General features: G+C 37.7%; 1 protein-coding gene across 2 annotated transcripts in view; it reads left to right on the forward strand.

Annotated features, from left to right (window-relative positions):
* CNTNAP5 (contactin associated protein family member 5) overlaps positions 1 to 19,670 on the forward strand; it is a 488,740-nt gene that overhangs the window by 288,548 nt on the left and 180,522 nt on the right. For both annotated transcript variants that reach the window (XM_060774167.2, XM_060774159.2), the window contains exon 12: positions 15,861 to 15,980. In XM_060774167.2, coding sequence (XP_060630150.2) covers positions 15,861 to 15,980 — 120 coding nt within the window. The remainder of the gene's footprint in view (positions 1 to 15,860; positions 15,981 to 19,670) is intronic.

Raw genomic sequence — 19,670 nt, forward strand, 5'->3', positions numbered from 1 at the left:
AGTATTGTCCCCCATGTTGTTTAACATCTACATGAAGCCACTGGGTGAGATCATCTGGAGTTTTGGAGTTTGATGCCATCTGTATGCAGATGATGTCCAACTCTAGCACTCATTTCCATCAGATGTTAAGGAGGCTGTCCAAGTCCTGAACCGGTGCCTAGCCGCTGTGACTGTCTGGATGAGGGCAAGCAAATTGAAATTGAATCCAGACAAGACAGAGGTCCTCCTGGTCAGTCACAAGGTTTTTCTTTTTATTAGATGCTATTGTATTAATTGAATGTTTTTAACTATTTATAATTGTTGCTGTTATATATTTTACTATGTTGAATTGTTGGCATCAAATTGTGCTGGTTGTAAGCTGCCCTGAGTCCCCCCTAGGGGGTTGAGAAGGGCGGGATAGAAATGCTCGAAATAAATAAATAAATAAATAAAAAGGCCGAACAGGGAATAGGGTCGCAACCTGTGCTGGATGGGGTTACACTCCCCTTGAAGGCACAGGTTCTCAGCTTGGATTCATCACTGAACCTGGAATCCCAGGTTGTAGCGGTGGCCAGGGGAGCGTTCGCACAATTAAAACTTGTGCACAAGCTGCGTCCGTACCTTGGGAAGTCAGACTTGGCCATGGTGGTCCATGCTCTAGTTACATCTAGGATAGACTACTGCAACACACTCTATGCGGGGTTGTCTTTGAAGACTGCATGGAAGCTTCAAATAGTCCAATGAGAGGCAGACAAGTTAATAACTGGAGCAGCATACAGGGAGCATACAACTCCCATGTTACGCCAGCTCCACTGGCTGCCAGTTTGCTACCCGACACAATTCAAATTGCTGGCTTTGGCCTATAAAACCCTAAACAGCCCCGGCCCAAATTACCTGTCCAAACACATCTCACCCTATGAACCATCACAGAGATTAAGATCCTCCGGGGAGGCCCTGCTTTCCGTCCCACCATTGTCACAGGAACGATTGGTGGGGATGAGAGACATGGCCTTCTTGGTGATTGCTCCCCGGCTATGGAACTCCCTTCCTGGTGAGATCAGGTTGGCGCCCTCCCTCCTGGCCTTCAGAAGGATGGTAACAACTTGGCTGTGAGACCAAGCTTTCGGGACAGGGCAATAAAGCGGCAATTAGACTTGATGCGGATGACTAGGATGGTTTTAAATGGTGTATTTTAATATTTTGATAAATGTTTTTTGTTTAATGTTTATGTATTGTATGTGAATCTGTGTCCTGGCATTCAATGTTTGCTGTGTATATGCTGTGCTCTGCCCTGAGTCCCCTTCAGGGTGAGAACGGTGGAATATAAATGTTTTAAATAAATAAATAAAAAAAGTTGCACATTGTGAAAGATAATATTTCTATGCATAAATGTTAATTTCTGTGCAAAAAGGTTATAATTGGAGATTTAGTCTCTGTAAAATCTGCACATTGTTGATTTTTATAGAAAACAGCATTTTCTGCACAGGGATTGGTTTTCTTCTTTTTCTAGTGGTGTGAAAAGTAACTTTTCCTTTCTGTTTCAAAAGATCAGCACATCCAAACACCTTACCATGCAAAATTTAACAAAACTTTTCATCGTTTCTGATATTTATTTATTTATTTCATACATTTCTATCCCGCCCTTCTCCCCACAAGGGGACTCAGAGCGGCCTCACATAGGTATCAACGATGCCTACAACATATTCAGTACATCAAAGAATACAATAAAACATTAAGACAGTAAAATCATCTTAAAACATCAAACACATCAGCCAATACATTCATTTACCAGATAATATTAAAACACTAGTAAGACAAAAATCAAACCGGGAAATCCAGTTTCGCAACCCAAAATCCTTTCCTATTGTCATTATCCTTTAATCAAATACATGGCTACAGAGCCAGGTCTTCAGTTGTCTTCTAAAGGACAGGAGGGAGGTGGCCAACCTGATGTCCTTAGGGAGGGAGTTCCACAGACGGGGGGCCACTGCCGAGAAGGCCGTTTCTCTCGTCCCCACCAACCGTGTTTGTGAGAGTGGTGGGATTGAGAGCAGGGCCTCTCCTGATGATCTTAAGCTTCGTGATGGTTCAATTTGACTCTGTACATGCTAAAATCTTGTACGTACAAGAAATATCTCTTAGCAAGCTTCCTTTGCTACCAGAGGAATATTTTTTACTAAAAGGGGGAGAGAAATAAATGTCAGGCAATTTTCAATATAACATATGCAGAATATTAAAATGGTTCCATAAATGGAAACTTCATTCCACAAGAAATGTCAACATTTCAACATTCATTTTGTCCTTACATTGAAATGACATACTAAATGTAGCAGTGTACATGTACAATCAACTTTCTCTTTCCTAAATTGTCCTTTTAAAGAGTTTTAAAAATGCCATGAAAATGAAACCATGAAAATGAACAAAATCTGGCTACCAGTAGGAATCAACCAGGCCTTGAAACTGCAAGGCTTTGCAATGCTAATCAAGGTGATTAATTGCAACATTCACACTTGCTTCCAACAGACAAGAGTTTTTCTCCCACCCTGGACCTTCAACAATATAAACCTCCCTTGTCTAGTTTCCAATATATCTCACCACCTCTCAGAATGCCTGCCATAGATGTTGGCGAAATGTCAGGAGAGAATGTTTCTGGAAGATGGCCATACAGCCCAGAAAACTCACAGCAACCCAGTTATCATTATCGTTTCTATGTGAGAGAAGCCTAATTATGCAATCAGGAGTAAGATCCTCTCTAAACCTCAGACCAAACACATATTCAGTAGAAGAATAGTTTATAACTTTATTTGATTACAGGTGTTGATAGGATTGGCACAAGTATGGATATGGAGTCAGACATTGACCAACTAGCCTGTTAATCAATGAGGTGGGTTGGTTGATATCTACATCAGGGGAATTAAGGCAATGTGTGTGCCTCTGACCGAACAAGGCAAGCTTGATTCCACACACAAGTCCCTTAACTGAATCCCCTTACACTAATAATTGAATCCTGGATTCATGTTTCCATACCAAGCACCTCCAAAGTTGTGATGTATTAGCCACCATAAAAATATTCTAAACACAGGGAGGGAAGGTTCATGAAGATCAGAGAAAATTGCCTTTTCCAGACTGGGGCTACTAGATTTATACCTAGTTACCTGACTAGAGTTAAAGCTTTCCATCCACATCACTGAGTGGGTCACTGAAGCCCCCAGCCACTGAGAGCCCAGCAGCATCAAAATCATTGACTGGAACCCCAAAAGCTTAATCCAGTACTTCTGTATTGTAAGGATGCCTAAGAAAGAGGGTGTGGTGTCTAGTTGAACAAGGTGGCTATAAATGGTCTGCTCCCACACTGGATTGCAACCTTGATCAGGGATTCTTAAACTTCTGACCGCTTTCCACCCAATGTTTTACATGATCCCTGAATATAAGCTTATTATATACCTATTGTTATATAAAATAACTATAAAGATCAAACATTAAGTGATAAGTCAGCATTTGCAAAGCTTATGAAACAGTGTGGTTTGTTTTTTATGAAGTACAGCTGAAGCATCTTCATGGGAGTCTACTGTAAACACTGCATGCTATTGAGTAAATATCTAAAACAAATTCTAGGTCAGTGGTTCCCAATCTGTGGTCTCTAGATCACAGATTGGGTCTCTAGATCGTGGTCCACAAGAACTAAAATATGGTCCATGGCCTCATTGTTTCTACACCATTGCAAAAAGAGTGACTCTTTCTGCAATGTGAAACCCTCTTATAGTGCTGTGAAACCCTCCTATAGTGCTGAGGTTTATTAAACATGGTTTTCTGTGGGTGAGCAGATGTCGACTACTGGATGACATATGTTCTGTATCAGAAACCAGAGCTGATGTGGTTTTCTGAATCAGCACCCCAAATAACCAAATTGAATTTAAAGTTGGCCAAAAACTGATTTGTGACCCTTTTGGTACTAATGTTGGAGAGTGGTCCCCTGGTCAAAATGGTCCCTGGTCAAGTGGTCCCTGGTTTAAAAAAGGTTGGAAACCACTGCTCTACATGCTGTTCAGAAAACCTTTCCTGCTGCTAAATTTTTGTGACCCCAACAATGAGCTCAGGGGATACCATTTGGGGTCTGGATCCATGGTGACGTAGATCACCTGATAAGCCAGTCATTACATTTACAGTATTTTGAAAGAAAGGTTATTTAATGGTTATACAAAACCAAAGAAATATATGCCACATGTCATAAATATGTAATTCTACATATATCTGATTAACACAACCTATGTTTTTTGAATATTTGTTGCTCAAAATGGAAGCATTTCCCAATAAACAGACAATGATTTATTTTATGTAAGAATAATATACGTTCCCTTATAGACACTACTTTGGTTAGCTATTTGCAGCTGCATAAGGAAATACATTTCCAGCTGTTATTTTATAATAACCTCTCTTTCTAATGGGGCATTTGTCTGCTGTGAGAGTCTAGAACAATAGATTTAAAATATTTGGCTTCTTGAGTGAAAGATTTTACTGGTATGAATAAATAGGCTTTTATATCATGGAAAGCACCTATGAATTCTTGTCCATTGTGAAGTATCAGTTTAAGGAGAGATAAAATAAATGTTGTGTTATATAGAAGAGGTAGAAGAGGCTCTTTTTCATGTCCTTAGAAAACCCAGGTTCATAACAGAATTTTGGCTGTTCATACTACATTCTTGTATTAGTTAATATACAAATATAGCAAGAAATAAAGACCCAATATTTTATTGATGAAGAGACTAGCAGAAGTAACTAGTTCTACAAAGCTCAGAAACTCTTTAGTCCCTACCTTACGTCATTTGAATGCACTTTCTTTTTGCCAGTCTTTCTCTTCCTCCAAATCAGAACTCACCAAGCCTGTCTCTCTGCTGATTCTCTTTCCCCTCTGACACCCCGTTCCTTACCAGTCTACAGGGCATCCTCTCTTTCTTTCTCTCTAAAAACATTTGAAGAGCCTGAATAAGGAAAAACACAATCTCCTATTGCCAAGGGATCTTATACATAATAAAGACCACCTTAAATTTTGAGACTAAAATGGAGAGGTAGCTCTATAGTCCTTCACAAAGGAATGTACCCCACCCCAATACTTTGAAATTACCCAGAGCTTAAATGTTTCTAATTACTTTAGTTAAATTACTCTTGTTAAACTGGAATCCTATTGGTGGCATATGCTAACATAACTCCTGTTACACCATAACTGTTTTGGTAACTGCTGAATGAGGTGTCCAGTACCCACTTGCACAACAATCCTTTCCACTACACACAGCACATCTTGAAGATGTCACATATCCCAATCATATGTCCAATCAATCCCAGGATACATTCTTCAGTTAAGGTTCAAGAAAAAATAATGTCCTTCACCCTTCTGAATCTGTGGCCATTGATGGTCATGAAAGTTGCGCACCCTAGAGCATTTTCAAGATAGTTTGCACAGCCAAAAGAAGTGGAATCCCAGTAGAATTTCCACTGATACTTAAATAGTATTTTGACCTTCATGTCTATGGTAGGTTTCAGGCTTCTTGGTTTTAGGATTCACAGACAAAGACAAACAGACAGACAGAGACACACTGATTGGCGCAAGACTCATTGCAATCCAGACTTTGCTTAGAGCATATCTGACACATTATAAAACATGGTGCAGGATTTTTAAATACAATTTCTCTCATTGACCTTTTGAGAAGCATCTTCTGTTGAAGAGAAAAGACTCTCTCCATGTTTATTGGAAAAGCACTTTTATTTTGAATGCTTGATTTTGACATGAATGAATCTAATTGCATTCAAAGCACTTAGGTTCAGTTCTACTTAGGAGACACAATTCATACAGCTTCCAAACAATTTTGGTGCAAATGTTCACCTCCTGTTATTTGTGAGACACATGGTCAAAAGCTATCATATAGGACTTCCCAACTGTAGATTTTTTGTCATTTTCCATTCAGAAATTAACCAATGAAAGAGATGGAGTGATGGAAAGGATTATCTTCAGCCCCAACCCCTGAATGAACCTACTCCCCTAGAAACATTAACACATGCAGACCCCATGTTACCATCAGCTCTAAGTTTGAGGAGGCAATCAACAGAATCTGAGATTTCCTGCCTAGAAACCATAACAAAGCCTCCATGTTTATTCCCTTAACATTATTGAGCAGGCTTGTGCACAGATTCATTATTGACTTTTGCCTTCGGCTTGTTCAGTTGGTTTGAAAACTTGTAATGGCATGGCCTCCACTTCCATTTTTTACCAGCTGCAACAGAACAGTGGTTATTGAAAACTGGCTGCTTTTGGTTACATGTGGAGTGTGGGGTGGGAGGCAGAAGGAAAAGCACGAGGTGAGCTTCTGAATCAAGAGAGAAGAGAAAATTTTTTAAAGGAAGCTTGGGGTAGGATATCTCCAGGTCAATCCATCTTCCTTCTCTGGGAACTTGGAAAACCTATCTCCTCTAGTAGAAAAAGCTTTAATGAAGCAACAAACCTGGTCTTCTCTACAGACAAAAGGGAAAGGATCACAGAAAGAGTTGTATCTCAACTTTGATGCTTTTAATCTAGGTCTTAATGAAGGATATAAGGATAAACAATGCCTAAAATGACAGGAAGGGGGGCTGTGGAAAGTCCCCCCCCCCATTGCCACCAATGGGCCAAATATTTTGGCTTCCTGGATCAAAAATGGATTTCTATCCTCCCAAAATTGGGAGACTCCCAAAAATGGATTGGGACCACCCCCCACCCCCCACTGAAATCTGGAACACCAACATGGATTTTGGTTTACCTGGATTGCACAAGCCTACTACTGAGTCAACAGCTGCTAAATCAGACAAGATCCTTTGAGATCATCAGATCGAGGCACACCTAACTTAATGTAAGTCTCAGTCTGAAGCAACACTTTAGGCGAATATGTGCATATATATATATATATATATATACACACACACACACACACACACATGTTTCCAGTATCCAGCCAAAGTCCCATTTCCAGCCTGCACTTTGTCTTCTGCTGGATTGCCTGCTCATATAAGTGACCATTACCTGGAACAGAGCAAATAGTACATATAGATTGAGTAATACATTCTAAAACAATTTAAATGCTATGAGTTCCAATGTTAATATACTGGTACATACAGTGCAATCCTATGCATGCCTATTCAGAAGTAAGATAAGCCTTATTGAATTCAGTGGAATGTATTCCCTGTTACAGATGCTTGAAACTCCGGACTTAAAAACTTTTTTCCCCAAGTAAGCTTTTTCACACCTATTTCTTTTCTCTTGAATTTTTAAACTTCTCACACTGACAACTGCTGCTGAGCCAGCTGTGCTCTGACTAGTTTTGTTTCCCATCACCCTTTATTCACAATCAATAAAGCATATATGGCTCCCTACCCAGCTTGAAACATGAAGCCCTGGTTTTGCCTGAATAAAAAATACATCCAAATGGCACCCATCTCACTGACCTGAGAATTGTAGAACTGAAAAGAAAGACGTTCTATATCCTAAGAGAGGGGAAGAAGAAAAGATTTTTTTTACAGTTCTCCATCTCACTTTTTTTCTCTTCTTCTCCTTTTGCTCTGTCTCTCCTCCATACTCATTCCCCTCCCATAACCCATCCCTGGGCATTTGTCTGAAAGTACAAATACTAAGTGAATATCCAACAAAACAGGAATAGGAAAACTGAAGCTGGCGGACTCCAGTGTGCTTCCTAAGGATATCCTTGTGCTCTCTAATACCCTCTGGAGTCTCTGAACCCATCACAAATATAATGCCCCCCATCAACAAATCCATGCCCTCAAATGCTCTAAAACATGGCAGTCTGTGTGGACTTGTCTGTGACTCCTAGAAGATAAGTTATTTTTTGGATTTGATGCATAATGGCTATGTGTGTGTGAGAGAGAGTGAGAAACAGGCAGAGAGAATAATGTTTTTATCATTGGTTTAAAATTGCCCCTTAAGAAGAAAAGAATTACATTTCTAGAACATACTGGGCTTTAAATAATCTCAGGCACAGTTGAGAGTTTGTCTTTGCTTTCTCTCTGTTTGAAATCTCTAGCATGTCTTGCCTGCATCTGTGTGCTATTAAGATTTGAAACAGAAACTCTTTGGCAACTCCTACCATAATGAATTTTTCAAGAGTGAATATGAATTTGAGCCAGCATCTCCAAATAGTACCTTCCTCTCTTCTCCCTCTGACAATGTTTAAGTTTACTAGAAAAAAGGGGACTCATGGTCCACATTCCATGTCAAAATTTGGACTTCAAATTTCAGGCGTCTATTTATTTACAATATTTCTACCCCGCTTTCTCTCACCCTGAAGGGGACCCAGAATGGTTTTGACTTTTCATATCTGACTTGCAAGTGTTGATAAAGCATTACACTAGATACCACCACCCCAAAATGTGTTTGTAAGTAGCACTCTTGTAAATAAGATTGGTTTAATTTAGTAGAAAATAATATGCCATCTTTTTTGCAAGATCACTAGTCACTTTGAAGTAAAAAAATGAAGAACAGCTAAATAGTGTCTTTCCTTTAAAAAGTGTTTTTATTCACACACCTCCTTTGCATGACTATGCATCTTGCTGAAAGTAAACAAGAAAAGAAACTCTTTTCTTTGTTGTTTCCCCAAAGAATCTGCAATCAAACACAAATACAAACTTTTCTGGGATATCATATAACATTATTGTCACAATAAAGCTGCTGCTTCTTAAAGTGTCATAGTGGCCTTCCATTTTCTGTATCAGACTAACACAGTGAGGTACATCTCTGTTAGGCTACAACATGGTAAAAATACTCATTTTTATTTAAGTTCTAAGACTCTGGACTTTTAAATGCTCTGTTTGCATACAAAAAAACCCACACCTTCTACCACTGTGATATTTTAAAAAAATATTTGATCAGTAAATACGTATTTTTTAACAAGGAAAAAATGAGCCATCTGTCATTTGTGAATATCACAGCAGGGACTTTATTAGTCTGTCAACAGTGAGGCCTTGTCAATGTCATTTTTTCAGTACTGCCAATTTCATTTCTTTTTGGCATTTAACATGGCAATTGTATTCTGAGGGTGAGCATGACAGCCACTTTTGCTAAGTTCACTGCCTGCTTCTTAATACTTTTGTTGTTAAACCAACAAGAAGAGGAGTGTGGCTTCCTCTCCAGGCTTACCGGTTATTTCTTGTTACCAAAGATAATGTTTGCATTCAACAACATTACTCCAAACATGTCCAATTATGCCAGTTTCAGCACACAGATAAAAGCTGTGAGTGGTGAATTTTCCCACTGGCCATCATTTACTGTAAAAATTGTCAGCCCTATTTTGGCAATAGCTATCTGTGGGAGGACAACCCAATGCTTCCACAGCCTTCCTTGGAAACAGGAAGAGCAGGAACTAGAATTTAGGAAAGGAATGTATGTATCTGTCAATTTTTCGTCATCCCACATTTTTGGAACAAATTATGTTAAAAAAAAAACTTTTCCTAGTTCCTATTTCGTAAGTTTTAGACATCTGTATGGGGGCTGCCTACTTAATGCTACTTTTGGCTCAGTAATCATTGGTGACATTTTGTAAAATGTTAACATAGAGATGAGGAAAAACTTTCCTTTGCTGAAGGCTTGTTAGCTGTTTTTCAAACACATGTTTCATAATTTGGGACATCTTTCAAAGGGGTAGTGCCATTAACAGATATCATTTCATCAATTGAAATGAGTTATCTTATTCTCCTCTGCCGCTTCTCGTGTACCCTGACAATTCACATCAGAAACTTGGGGATCCCTTTGGAACTTTTTTAAAGTGATGTGTTGAATCGAGTGCTGTAGATAGGAAATAAAATGAACATTATGCTGGTGAGATTGGTTTCAGACCTTGTCTTTATGCCTTTGAATAAATTGCTAAGAGCTAAATTTAGGATGACATATATGAAATTGTATCAATATCTCTTCTGGTTGGTGTGGTAGTGTTTGTGTCTGATATTTATTTATTAGTTATTATTTTATTAGCTACCTTCATGGAAAGAAACAGATTTTAGTGATGTTACAGATTTAAGTTTAAATATTTAAATTAAGTTCATCGAGGGCTCTCGGGCAAATGCCATAGAGTTTTGCTGAAATCCAATGTCATAATTTGCTATTTAATTTGAATTAATCACATAATCCATCCAATGCAATATTCCTGCTTTTTGGCAAGGGGTTGGACTGGATGGCCCATGAGGTCCCTTCCAACTCTATGATTCTATGATTCAATTGTTATTTTCTTTAGTTTTAAATATTACTTACCCAATAATGCCCTCACAAAACATTGTGGCAAATATTAAAAAAACCCAAATGAATAGATGTTACAATCTAAAATTGACATGCAAGCCAGGGAAAGGAATGTAACAAATGAACAGGAGAATATGTCTATTTAATAAAATATACTCCAGCTTAATTTTGATAGATAATTTGGAGAGTTTGAGTTATTGGCTTCATAGGAAAAGGGAGCTGAGGAAGAATGTGAATGAAGAGATAGAGGCAATATTGTGTAAGAGGCAGCAAAAAAGAAAGGGCTAATCACTGGAAGCCAGTGCCAATAATAATAATAATAATAATAATTATTATTATTATTATTATTATTATGCCACCATCTTGCAAAAAGGGACTCGGGATAGCTTACAAAACAGCACATATTGTGTCATAACACAAAAATTCATAATAATAATAATTACAATGCCAATGAACATATAGAACACTTACAGAAATTACGACAGTGGATTGGTGCATCCAATCTGGGTTTTACTCTGAAATTTAGATGAGCTATTCTGGGTGGTGAACTATCACCTACCAAACAACTTCAGCTCTTTGAATAGCTCCTTTGAAGGTGTAGCATTTTCACAGAAAAGGTTTGGTAGCAGAGAATGGGGAGCTGAAAGAAGAAGTCTGTAACTATAAACTATAAGTAAAACTATATTATGAATTTTAGCTTTTATACGTTATCTACTTGATGTGTACTCTGTCTATACACCACCACAACATATAATTTACACATAAAAGGGTCTTAGTTGAAGCTCTAATATATCGTTCATACATGTGAGTCTCCAAATGTTATTGGTCTTCAGCTTCCAGCAGCTCCAGCTGCCAAGTCCAGTGTTTCTCTAATTTCTTTAGGAATGTACTGAGCAAGAAATGTAGTAGGACTGGAAGAGCTTCAAACATTAAAATCCACACCATGTGTCACAGTAGGTAAGCATGTGAATTTGGAATTTAACATGTAACAGAAGGTACCAGAACAGGAGAAAAATGGCATAGTTAACGAAGAATTCAAAATGAAAGAAAAGAGAAATGAACTAGTACAAGACAAATATCATTTAGATTTTGGAGGGAAATTAAGCACAACAGTGAAAACCACCATGTTCTGAGACATTTGGCCAATCTAGTTGAGCCTGGTTATGCATAGAGCATTTGCTTATGTGATATTAACAGTCACTGAAGGTTTCACCCTGAGCTTATTCGGAAGGAACATATATGCATGCTGAATTCTATTATGTTATATTCAACCAAAGCATCTTTGAAGCTTCTTTAGGCCAAGGAGAAAGTAGGACTGACTTTCATTTTTCTCAAATCTCCAAACTGAGTCTTTCCATACCATGTCTCTGAAACGTAAAACTCTTATTAGTTTGATGCTGTTTTGCTTTATTTTTATATAATAATAAACCAATTGGAACTTGTTCCTGCCCTTATCAGATTACCCTTATTTTCCACCTTATCTAAAAAAGCATTTCATACACCTTTCCAAGTCTCCTTTGTTTTCTTCCCCCGCCCCTTACTTATCCCATTTAATATATTCCCTATCCCATTAAACCTCACTGAGCAATTTATCTGGCAATGTTAGACATAGGCTAGATAGTCAGAAGGAAATGTTAGGAAATATCTCTTTGAAGCTAGGGATGTAGGGAAGGTGGACAGAATTCTTCAGGAAGAGCCAGGTTTCTAGGACCCTATATAATAAGATCTCTATGGTTCCAGTTGTACTACCATATCTGTAACTTAAAGGAAACCTTGATTTTGCCATTTGGTATATAATGTTGTATATAATGGAACTTGGGATCCACAGATTATTGTATCCATGGTGGGGGGTCCTGGAACCAAACCCCTGCAGATACCAGGGGCCCACTGTAATCTCTTTTCCTCAATGCTTAGTAGACTTGTGCAATTTGGTCAAAAGGCATGCTGTTTGGAGGTCCGTTTTCATCTAATCCCTCATTCTGTTTACTGGTTACTTGAATTGGGAGGAGTGTTGCTGTTTTCATTTGGCAAAGATTTGGCCCATTGGCTACAATGGGAAACTTTAAAGATTCAATCCTTAGCCACTTCAAGGCCTATCTGCATGAAACCTAGACCCCATTTACAACTGCAGGCCTGCCAAGTTTCAGAACAATTCATTAATCTACTGATTAATTTTTTAAAAAGGTTTTTACCATAACATTTTTAAAAAATAAGACAACCCATAAGAGAGGGTTCTGGGAATTGTAGGCACTGGTTATGTCCATTCTCAGCCAATCAGAGCATGGACACAACCAGGCCTTTTATTGGCTGAGAGACAGAGAGAGAAGAAAACTCCATCAAGCTCTGAGAGGAACTTAGAGACTTTTCAATGCTCACTCCATGGAAGTGCTGCTGGGAAAGTGAGTTCCCAGCAGGGCCCTCTCTGGGGAAGGAGAAAAGACACTACAGTCAGTCCCATCTTCTCCAGGAGCCCCTGTAGCTGGCCCCTGTATATTGCAGAATTAATTCCATCTTCTCCTGTAGCTGATAAATCCAGCTCTCTTGATCCGTTTTGGTTGGTTTTCCAGTTCCCTACTCCCTGTTCTGTTTTTGTCTGATTATATGAAACAAACAAGCTGAAAATTACAAATCACTTTTCAAACTGATCCGGACCCAAGCCTACTGCTTGCCAGTGAGCATTATTGAAAGAGAAGGAAGAAAGCAATTCAGGGATTACTGTGCAATGGGTGATGGGGCAGAAGAGGTCTGAGGTTTCATGGAGAACTGAAAAAAAATGCTTTAGTTTGGGAATTTGAAGTTTCTTTTCATGCTTGTGGGGTAAATTGGTTAGTTTACTTATGAACCAAATCTCATGAGTTCAGACATAATTAACAGATTGTTTTCAACCCAGATAGTTCCATATGCAAAATAATAATGATAACAGTGCTTGTATTTAACATAATTTCTTTTATGCAAAAGAATTGGCTAAACTCTTGCATAAGGTAAAAAAAGTAAGCAGACACAAAGCATCAGAAAGGTTGACATATATTAAACCATAAAGACATTAACTGATTGGTGAAAAACTGGATTCTTCATCACTAAACTTCCTCAACCAACTTGATAATGTTATTTAAATTTAATCAGAGATGTGTGTGAGAGAGAGATGGGGAAATCTGTACACTTCTCGTAGTTGAAGGAAGGAGCTGTTCCAGAAAAGTAACATATATTTTCCTGAGAGGTTTATATTCTGTCAGATATGTCACAGAAATAAAAGCTAGGGATTTGTGTCTCAAAACAACCTGCAATTTTTTCCCAAATCAAAACCACTACAGCATCCAAAGTTTCCTTCCTTGATAACAAATTTATGAAGCAGTTAATCTATTAACTGCATAGTTTTGATAGCTGTGGGAATTGTTGTTATTTTAAGAGTCAGGTAAAAAATAAATTGAATTCTTACAGTATTCCTCAAGTTTCTTTCAGTTTGGAAGTGAGAACATGTCTGCAATAGCATTTTGTCATATCTGTGGGGTGTTAAATATAGATAGTAATTTGCAGGGCAACACAAATATAGATTTGACCTTGGAATGGCTAATAATGTTTAGTAATCCCTTTGCTGTATGTTAACAGTAGCACCGGAATGCTTATTTATTATTTCTTATTTACAAAGGGCAAACATGGCATGCTTGAAAAATATTTCCAAAATAGTTCTACTTCCTATGGCTACCAATAGAACATCGGATCTTTCACAAGATACTGATCCTGACATTTAGAGCTCAAAAGGGCCAAGGACCTTTATATCTTAGGGACCACCTCATTCCTTTTCTCCATCAGCGGTCACCTCGATCCACCCAGGAAAATCTCCTATATATACCAAGCCCTAGGGAGGTACACCTGGAAGCTACAAGGCATAGAGCTTTTTCGACCTATGCTCCAATTCTGTGGAACTCATTGCCTCCATACATTAGAGCAATGTCGGAGTTGCGACCTTTTGTAAAGGCACTCAAGACTTGGCTGTTTGGTTGTGCATTTAAGTAATCCTATCTAATTTTCCAAATAGTCACTGTTGAATGTTTTTATGTTGTGTAAATGCTATTTTAGACTGTAAATCGCTCGGAGCACCTTGGTGGAGAGCGACTAATTAAGAAATAAAGTGAAGTGAAAGTGAAGTGAAGTGAAAATGTTTTGATCAATTGACTGTGTATGGCAGAGTGTACATTTCAGCACTTAGCTAAGGAAAGCAACGCCAAAAAGCAAACTGTTATGGTGAATGAACTTGAATTAATGTATTATGTGAACAGCAGATTCCATCTTCATTAATGGAATCAAGAGGAAATGCTTTTAATATATATACAGGTACATCTCAGTTAATGAGATAGGTTTGTTCCCGGGTATTATTTCTTTATGAAAAAAATTGGTGGAAGAGAAAAAAAAATAATGTTGAAAGAATACATTCCTATACCATGAAAAAGAACATTTCAACATGTTTCAGAAAATATTCAAAAGTTGCAATATGTACACATGAAGTGAAACAGCTTCATCGTGTACATCTTGATACATTATGAACCTTCTCAAGTCCACTTGAAGCCATCTTCCAAAACACATCTAGAGATATCTTTTTCCAGTCTCCACTTTTCTCATAGTTTGTATTTTGATGTCCTGACGTATAGATGTATGCCTTTCTAACATGCTGAGGAGCTAATGAGAAAGGCTTATGTATTTCTCCCTCTGTTTTGTTATTCCTTTCCTCAATAAGAGGTTCTGGAGGCAACTGCTGTAATCCAACAGCAAAAGCCTGTGTTCCTTCAGCCCTCCTACACCACCTCTCCATTGCCAGTGATGAAAAGAAAAAGGAGGGGGGAAACATGATCATGATGGAGAAAAGGGAAGAAAAGTGGGTTGGGGAGGCTTTAAAATATTCTGTAAAAATGAGTTTCTTGGGCAGATGCTTTGTTAAATTGGGTATGCCTGCAATAGGTAAAATGAGAATCCAGATCTTGTCAAATCAGCTACTCTATAATAGTCAAAACTAAAGCCGGGAAAATGTTATATTATTTATTATGTGCATTTCCTACAGTAAACCTAGAGCATTGAAGGTCACTTTAAAAAATAATAGTGATAGTTCCAAGAGGACTTTGTTGATTAGAAGAATGGCAGAACCATGATTTAATGAAAGAAATTGATACAGATTCATATGTGTGAGATTGCAAGGACTGGATCTCCTGCTGAGGCCTATAGTGAACAAAGTCCAATGACATACTGCTTCATTTGCTGCCATTCAAACATTATGGAGGTGGTTCAGAGTAGCATAAAGCTGCTTGGTAACTGCATAGACTCTCATTATGAAACAACAGTGTTCATGTGCAAAGGCTATTTTCTATACTAACTGGTTATGTAGTTGCCAAGTCATTTCAAGATAACTAAAAATAATATAGTAGATGCAACATTATGCAGTATTGTCAACTTTGCTCCAGTGTTTAGCTATCAACTGCAAATAACTGGCTCCCTACACAGAAGCAGCCAATATGCAGTGGGATCGGCAGTTATAAGATCCAACACTAAATTGCCTCAATCAAGCCAAAAATATTATGTTTGAGTATATGTGTGTATTGTAAATACCTATTCCACTTCCTTTTAGCTATTTATGAGCAATCATGTGAAGCCTATCGGCACCAAGGGAAAACTTCTGGTATCTTCCACATTGATTCAGATGCAAGTGGTCCACTTCCACCACTTTTAGTCTACTGCAATATAACAGGTAAGAAATATCTCCATCATCACATTTGCATTTAGTGATGGTCATAATATTGTTGCTGCTGTTTTAAAATATAGAGACTAACATCTTCTTCATAATTCTGTCCCCATACAAATTGAAGAGGGAAAGCAGGGTGAATGGGTTCAATTAATGATGATGTCAAAGAGTTGTAGAAAAATAAAAGACTAAACCAGTTTGATTAATTAATGAGGTTTAGCACTACTTTCACTGCTATATAATCATGGGAGTTGTGATTTTACAAGGTCTTTAGCTTTCTTTGCCAAAGAGTGCTGGTGCCTCACCAAGCCATACCCTCCAAGATCCCAAAGCATTGGGTCATCACAGTTAGTGGTGTCAAACTGCATTAATTCTGCAGTGTAGGTGCATCCTAAACAGTATAAAGAATGAAGGATGAGTCATGAGCAGCTCTGATGAACTAAACTGAGCCACAAATCTTTCTCTCATGGTGCAAAATGCACAATTAATGTAAGGGATAAACAAACCTGGGACCTCAGAGCAGGTTCCCACACAGACCTACCAGTCCCGGGCTTTCTTCCCCTGCTATCCACACAGCCCTTCTGTGTCTTGGGATAAAATGGAGGAACATCCACTGGAAGCTTGTTTTTTTAAACACTCAATTATGCACTGATGCTTATATGCACACATGCAAATATCCTAATATAAATATAGATACATTTACCAGAAACATCACATGGCCACCCCCTCTTTAACCCATTATCTCCCAAATTATGGGTACTGTGTGTACACATCCTCACTGAATCCACATGCTTCAGAGTTCTAGTGGGGAAAGCAGATCACACTACACTTTGCACAGGGAACTAGCTTCAACGGGTGCTATCCAAGATTATGACCCATATCACCCAAATTGATTCACCATCTTGGATAGCTTCTGTAAAATTGGAACTGAAAATCAGATGTACTTACCTGCTTACATGGAAACCAGGAGCCATTACTCAGGCCAAGAAATGCAATAGGAGTTCAAAGTACCTTCTGAAATGTTGACATTTCTATATATCTAGGTTTCTTATCATGCAATAAACATTTTTGATCATTTTCCCAAAAACTATTTTATAATTTGTTTCTCCATCCCTAATCCATGCCACTTTTCTCTGTGTTTACTTAGTCTGTTCTCTCAAATGAGAAACCAGTGAGTTTGTGTGTGAGTGTGTGAGAGAGAATGATTTAAATATATATGTTCAGTGTTTGATCTCAAAATACTTATTTTAAAAATGCATTGTGATATGTTCCTTGAACCTAAAATGTGGCCCACCACATTTGGCCCACCACAATGTTGTGAATTTGAGTTCAATCAATGTTTCAATAGTATGCAAGTATGCATATCCACATCTCAATGCACACATACAAAAGGTCATATCAGAATTGCTTCCTTGGTTCTCAAGAGAATCCACACATCTTGAAAACACAGAGGGAAAGGAAATATATGAGGAACGTAGAAGCTGGAAACTGAGTGTACATGCTCTAATTCCACAATTAATGTTTAGAAATGTTCCTACTTTAATTGGAATTTAGGAGGAGTAGAAAGTAAGGCAGAGGGAAACCTCAGTGCAACAGAAGAGGAGGAGGAACTATATCCACCTCTCTACTATCCTGGAATATCAAAAACAGAAAGGCCAGCTTTGTTTTTCTTCTTGAAAAGCCTCAAATTAAAATTTCATTTTGAGTTAATTAGGCAATCATTGTACATGAATTAAACACTTGCCAACTAATTATTAAGAATGTTTTTAATTCAGGTGTAACAAATATTTAACAAGATGGGCTTGTGAAAACAGAGGTTGGCTCTTCACAAATATGAGGATTAAATGTTGGAACCTGATCTGTTTAGCTAAACTCAGGCTCTTCCATTCTCCAAATAAAGGTGGCCTGGGAACAGTGGTTAAGATGAATGAAAGGTTTATCATGTTCTTTCTGTTCACCTTTCCTCTATCTCCTGCTCATTGGTTGAACCACGGGTACACTTTCATCTAAAATGGTGATTTCCTCATACTCAGTCATGACCCATTCGGGTCCACATGCCTTTCCTGCCTCTTGTTTCTTTTTTTTTTTTTTTCTACATTAGACTATGAAGGGACAGTGTTTTCTGTTTGATTATATTGATATGCATGGGTTTAACAGGATTATGCATATAAGAGAACCAGGTCTAGGACTTGGGGGATTTTTTGGTTAATGTTGGGAATTGGAAGAATGCTGGAGTGGAGGTTGATTCAAAGATCTGAAAAGGGAGCTGGACTGAAGAAGTAGAGAAGATAGAGAGTTGAGGAGAGACCAACTGAGAGAAGGAAGGTTTTAGTAACATAAAGATTCAGATCCTAAATCTCTTTCATGTGTTGAAGTTTTATTAGACCAAGGAAGTTTATACTACAACCTTCTTTCTTTCAGTTAGACTCAAAAGTGACAATTACTTTTTTGTCACTTTTTTGAGACCGTTTTTATTATTTATTGTTTTAATGATTGCTTATGTACTGTCTAATTATGATTTATCTTTAATTGTGGTTTTGTTATTGTGCTTGTTATGGTTTGGTATCGCGTCAGTGTCCAATGTATGGTACTGAAGTTTTGTCAGTTATGTGTAAACCGCTTTGAGTCCCCCTAGAGGTGAGAAAAGCAGTATAGAAATACTGTAAATAAATAAATAAATAAATAAATAAATACTTCTTGGTATAGAGAAATGACTAGATGTGGGGTTTGGTCTGTGGGAGAAGAGATTTGAGAGAGAAAACTTGCCAATAGATCTTTGCAAATGACCTCTTGCTTGTAATCTGATAAAAAACAAGTATAAGACATGGATTCCTCAGGGAATGTCATTACACAGGCTTAGAAGTCAATCCATTCTTTCTTTTGGCCTTGGATGTATACTGAAATAAACTAAGCATTTTAAAGAGTATTATGATTATTTTGATTGATTTTTGGTCCGTTTTCTATTTGGTTTCAATTGCTGTGATTTTAGTGTATTTGTTATAAATGCAGGTAGCAGGTAGCATATCCCATATACAGAAATCCAAAATGCTCCAAAAATGTCCTTGTCCTTATGGATAACTGAGATAGTGACACCTTTGCTTTCTGATGCCACTGTAACCAAACTTTATTTCATGTACAATATTATTCAAAAACTTTGTATAAGTTTTTATACAAAACTTATACTTCGGGGTTGAGAAGAGCAGGATAGAAATGTGGTAAATAAATAAATAAAAACAACTTCAGGCTATGTATATATGAAACAAATATACACATAGCCTGTGTATATTTGTTGTTTAAGATGTTTAAGATCAATTCAGGGGGTGCTGTGGTTTTTAACTTTGAACTTGTTTTAATGGTTTTAGACTGGGAATTTTTAAAATGTTGTTTATATTTAATCCTGTTTTGATATTCATATGTTTGTATATTTTTAATTGTTATGCTGATGCTTTTATGTCAAGCTACTTTGAGTCCCCTTTGGGGGGGGGGATAAAGTGAGGTTTAAATATAACAACAACAACAACAACAACAACAACAAATGATTTTGATATTAAACCTGGGTCCCATCTCTGACATATCTCTTTATGTAGATGCAACTATTCCAAAATAATCTGAAATCCAAAACACCCCTGGTCCTAAGCATTTCATATAAGAGACATGTAACCTAATTAAACCAAATTATGTACTAAACCTACATAA

Source organism: Anolis sagrei, chromosome 1 (genome assembly GCF_037176765.1).
Source record: "Anolis sagrei isolate rAnoSag1 chromosome 1, rAnoSag1.mat, whole genome shotgun sequence".
NCBI lineage: Eukaryota > Metazoa > Chordata > Lepidosauria > Squamata > Dactyloidae > Anolis > Anolis sagrei.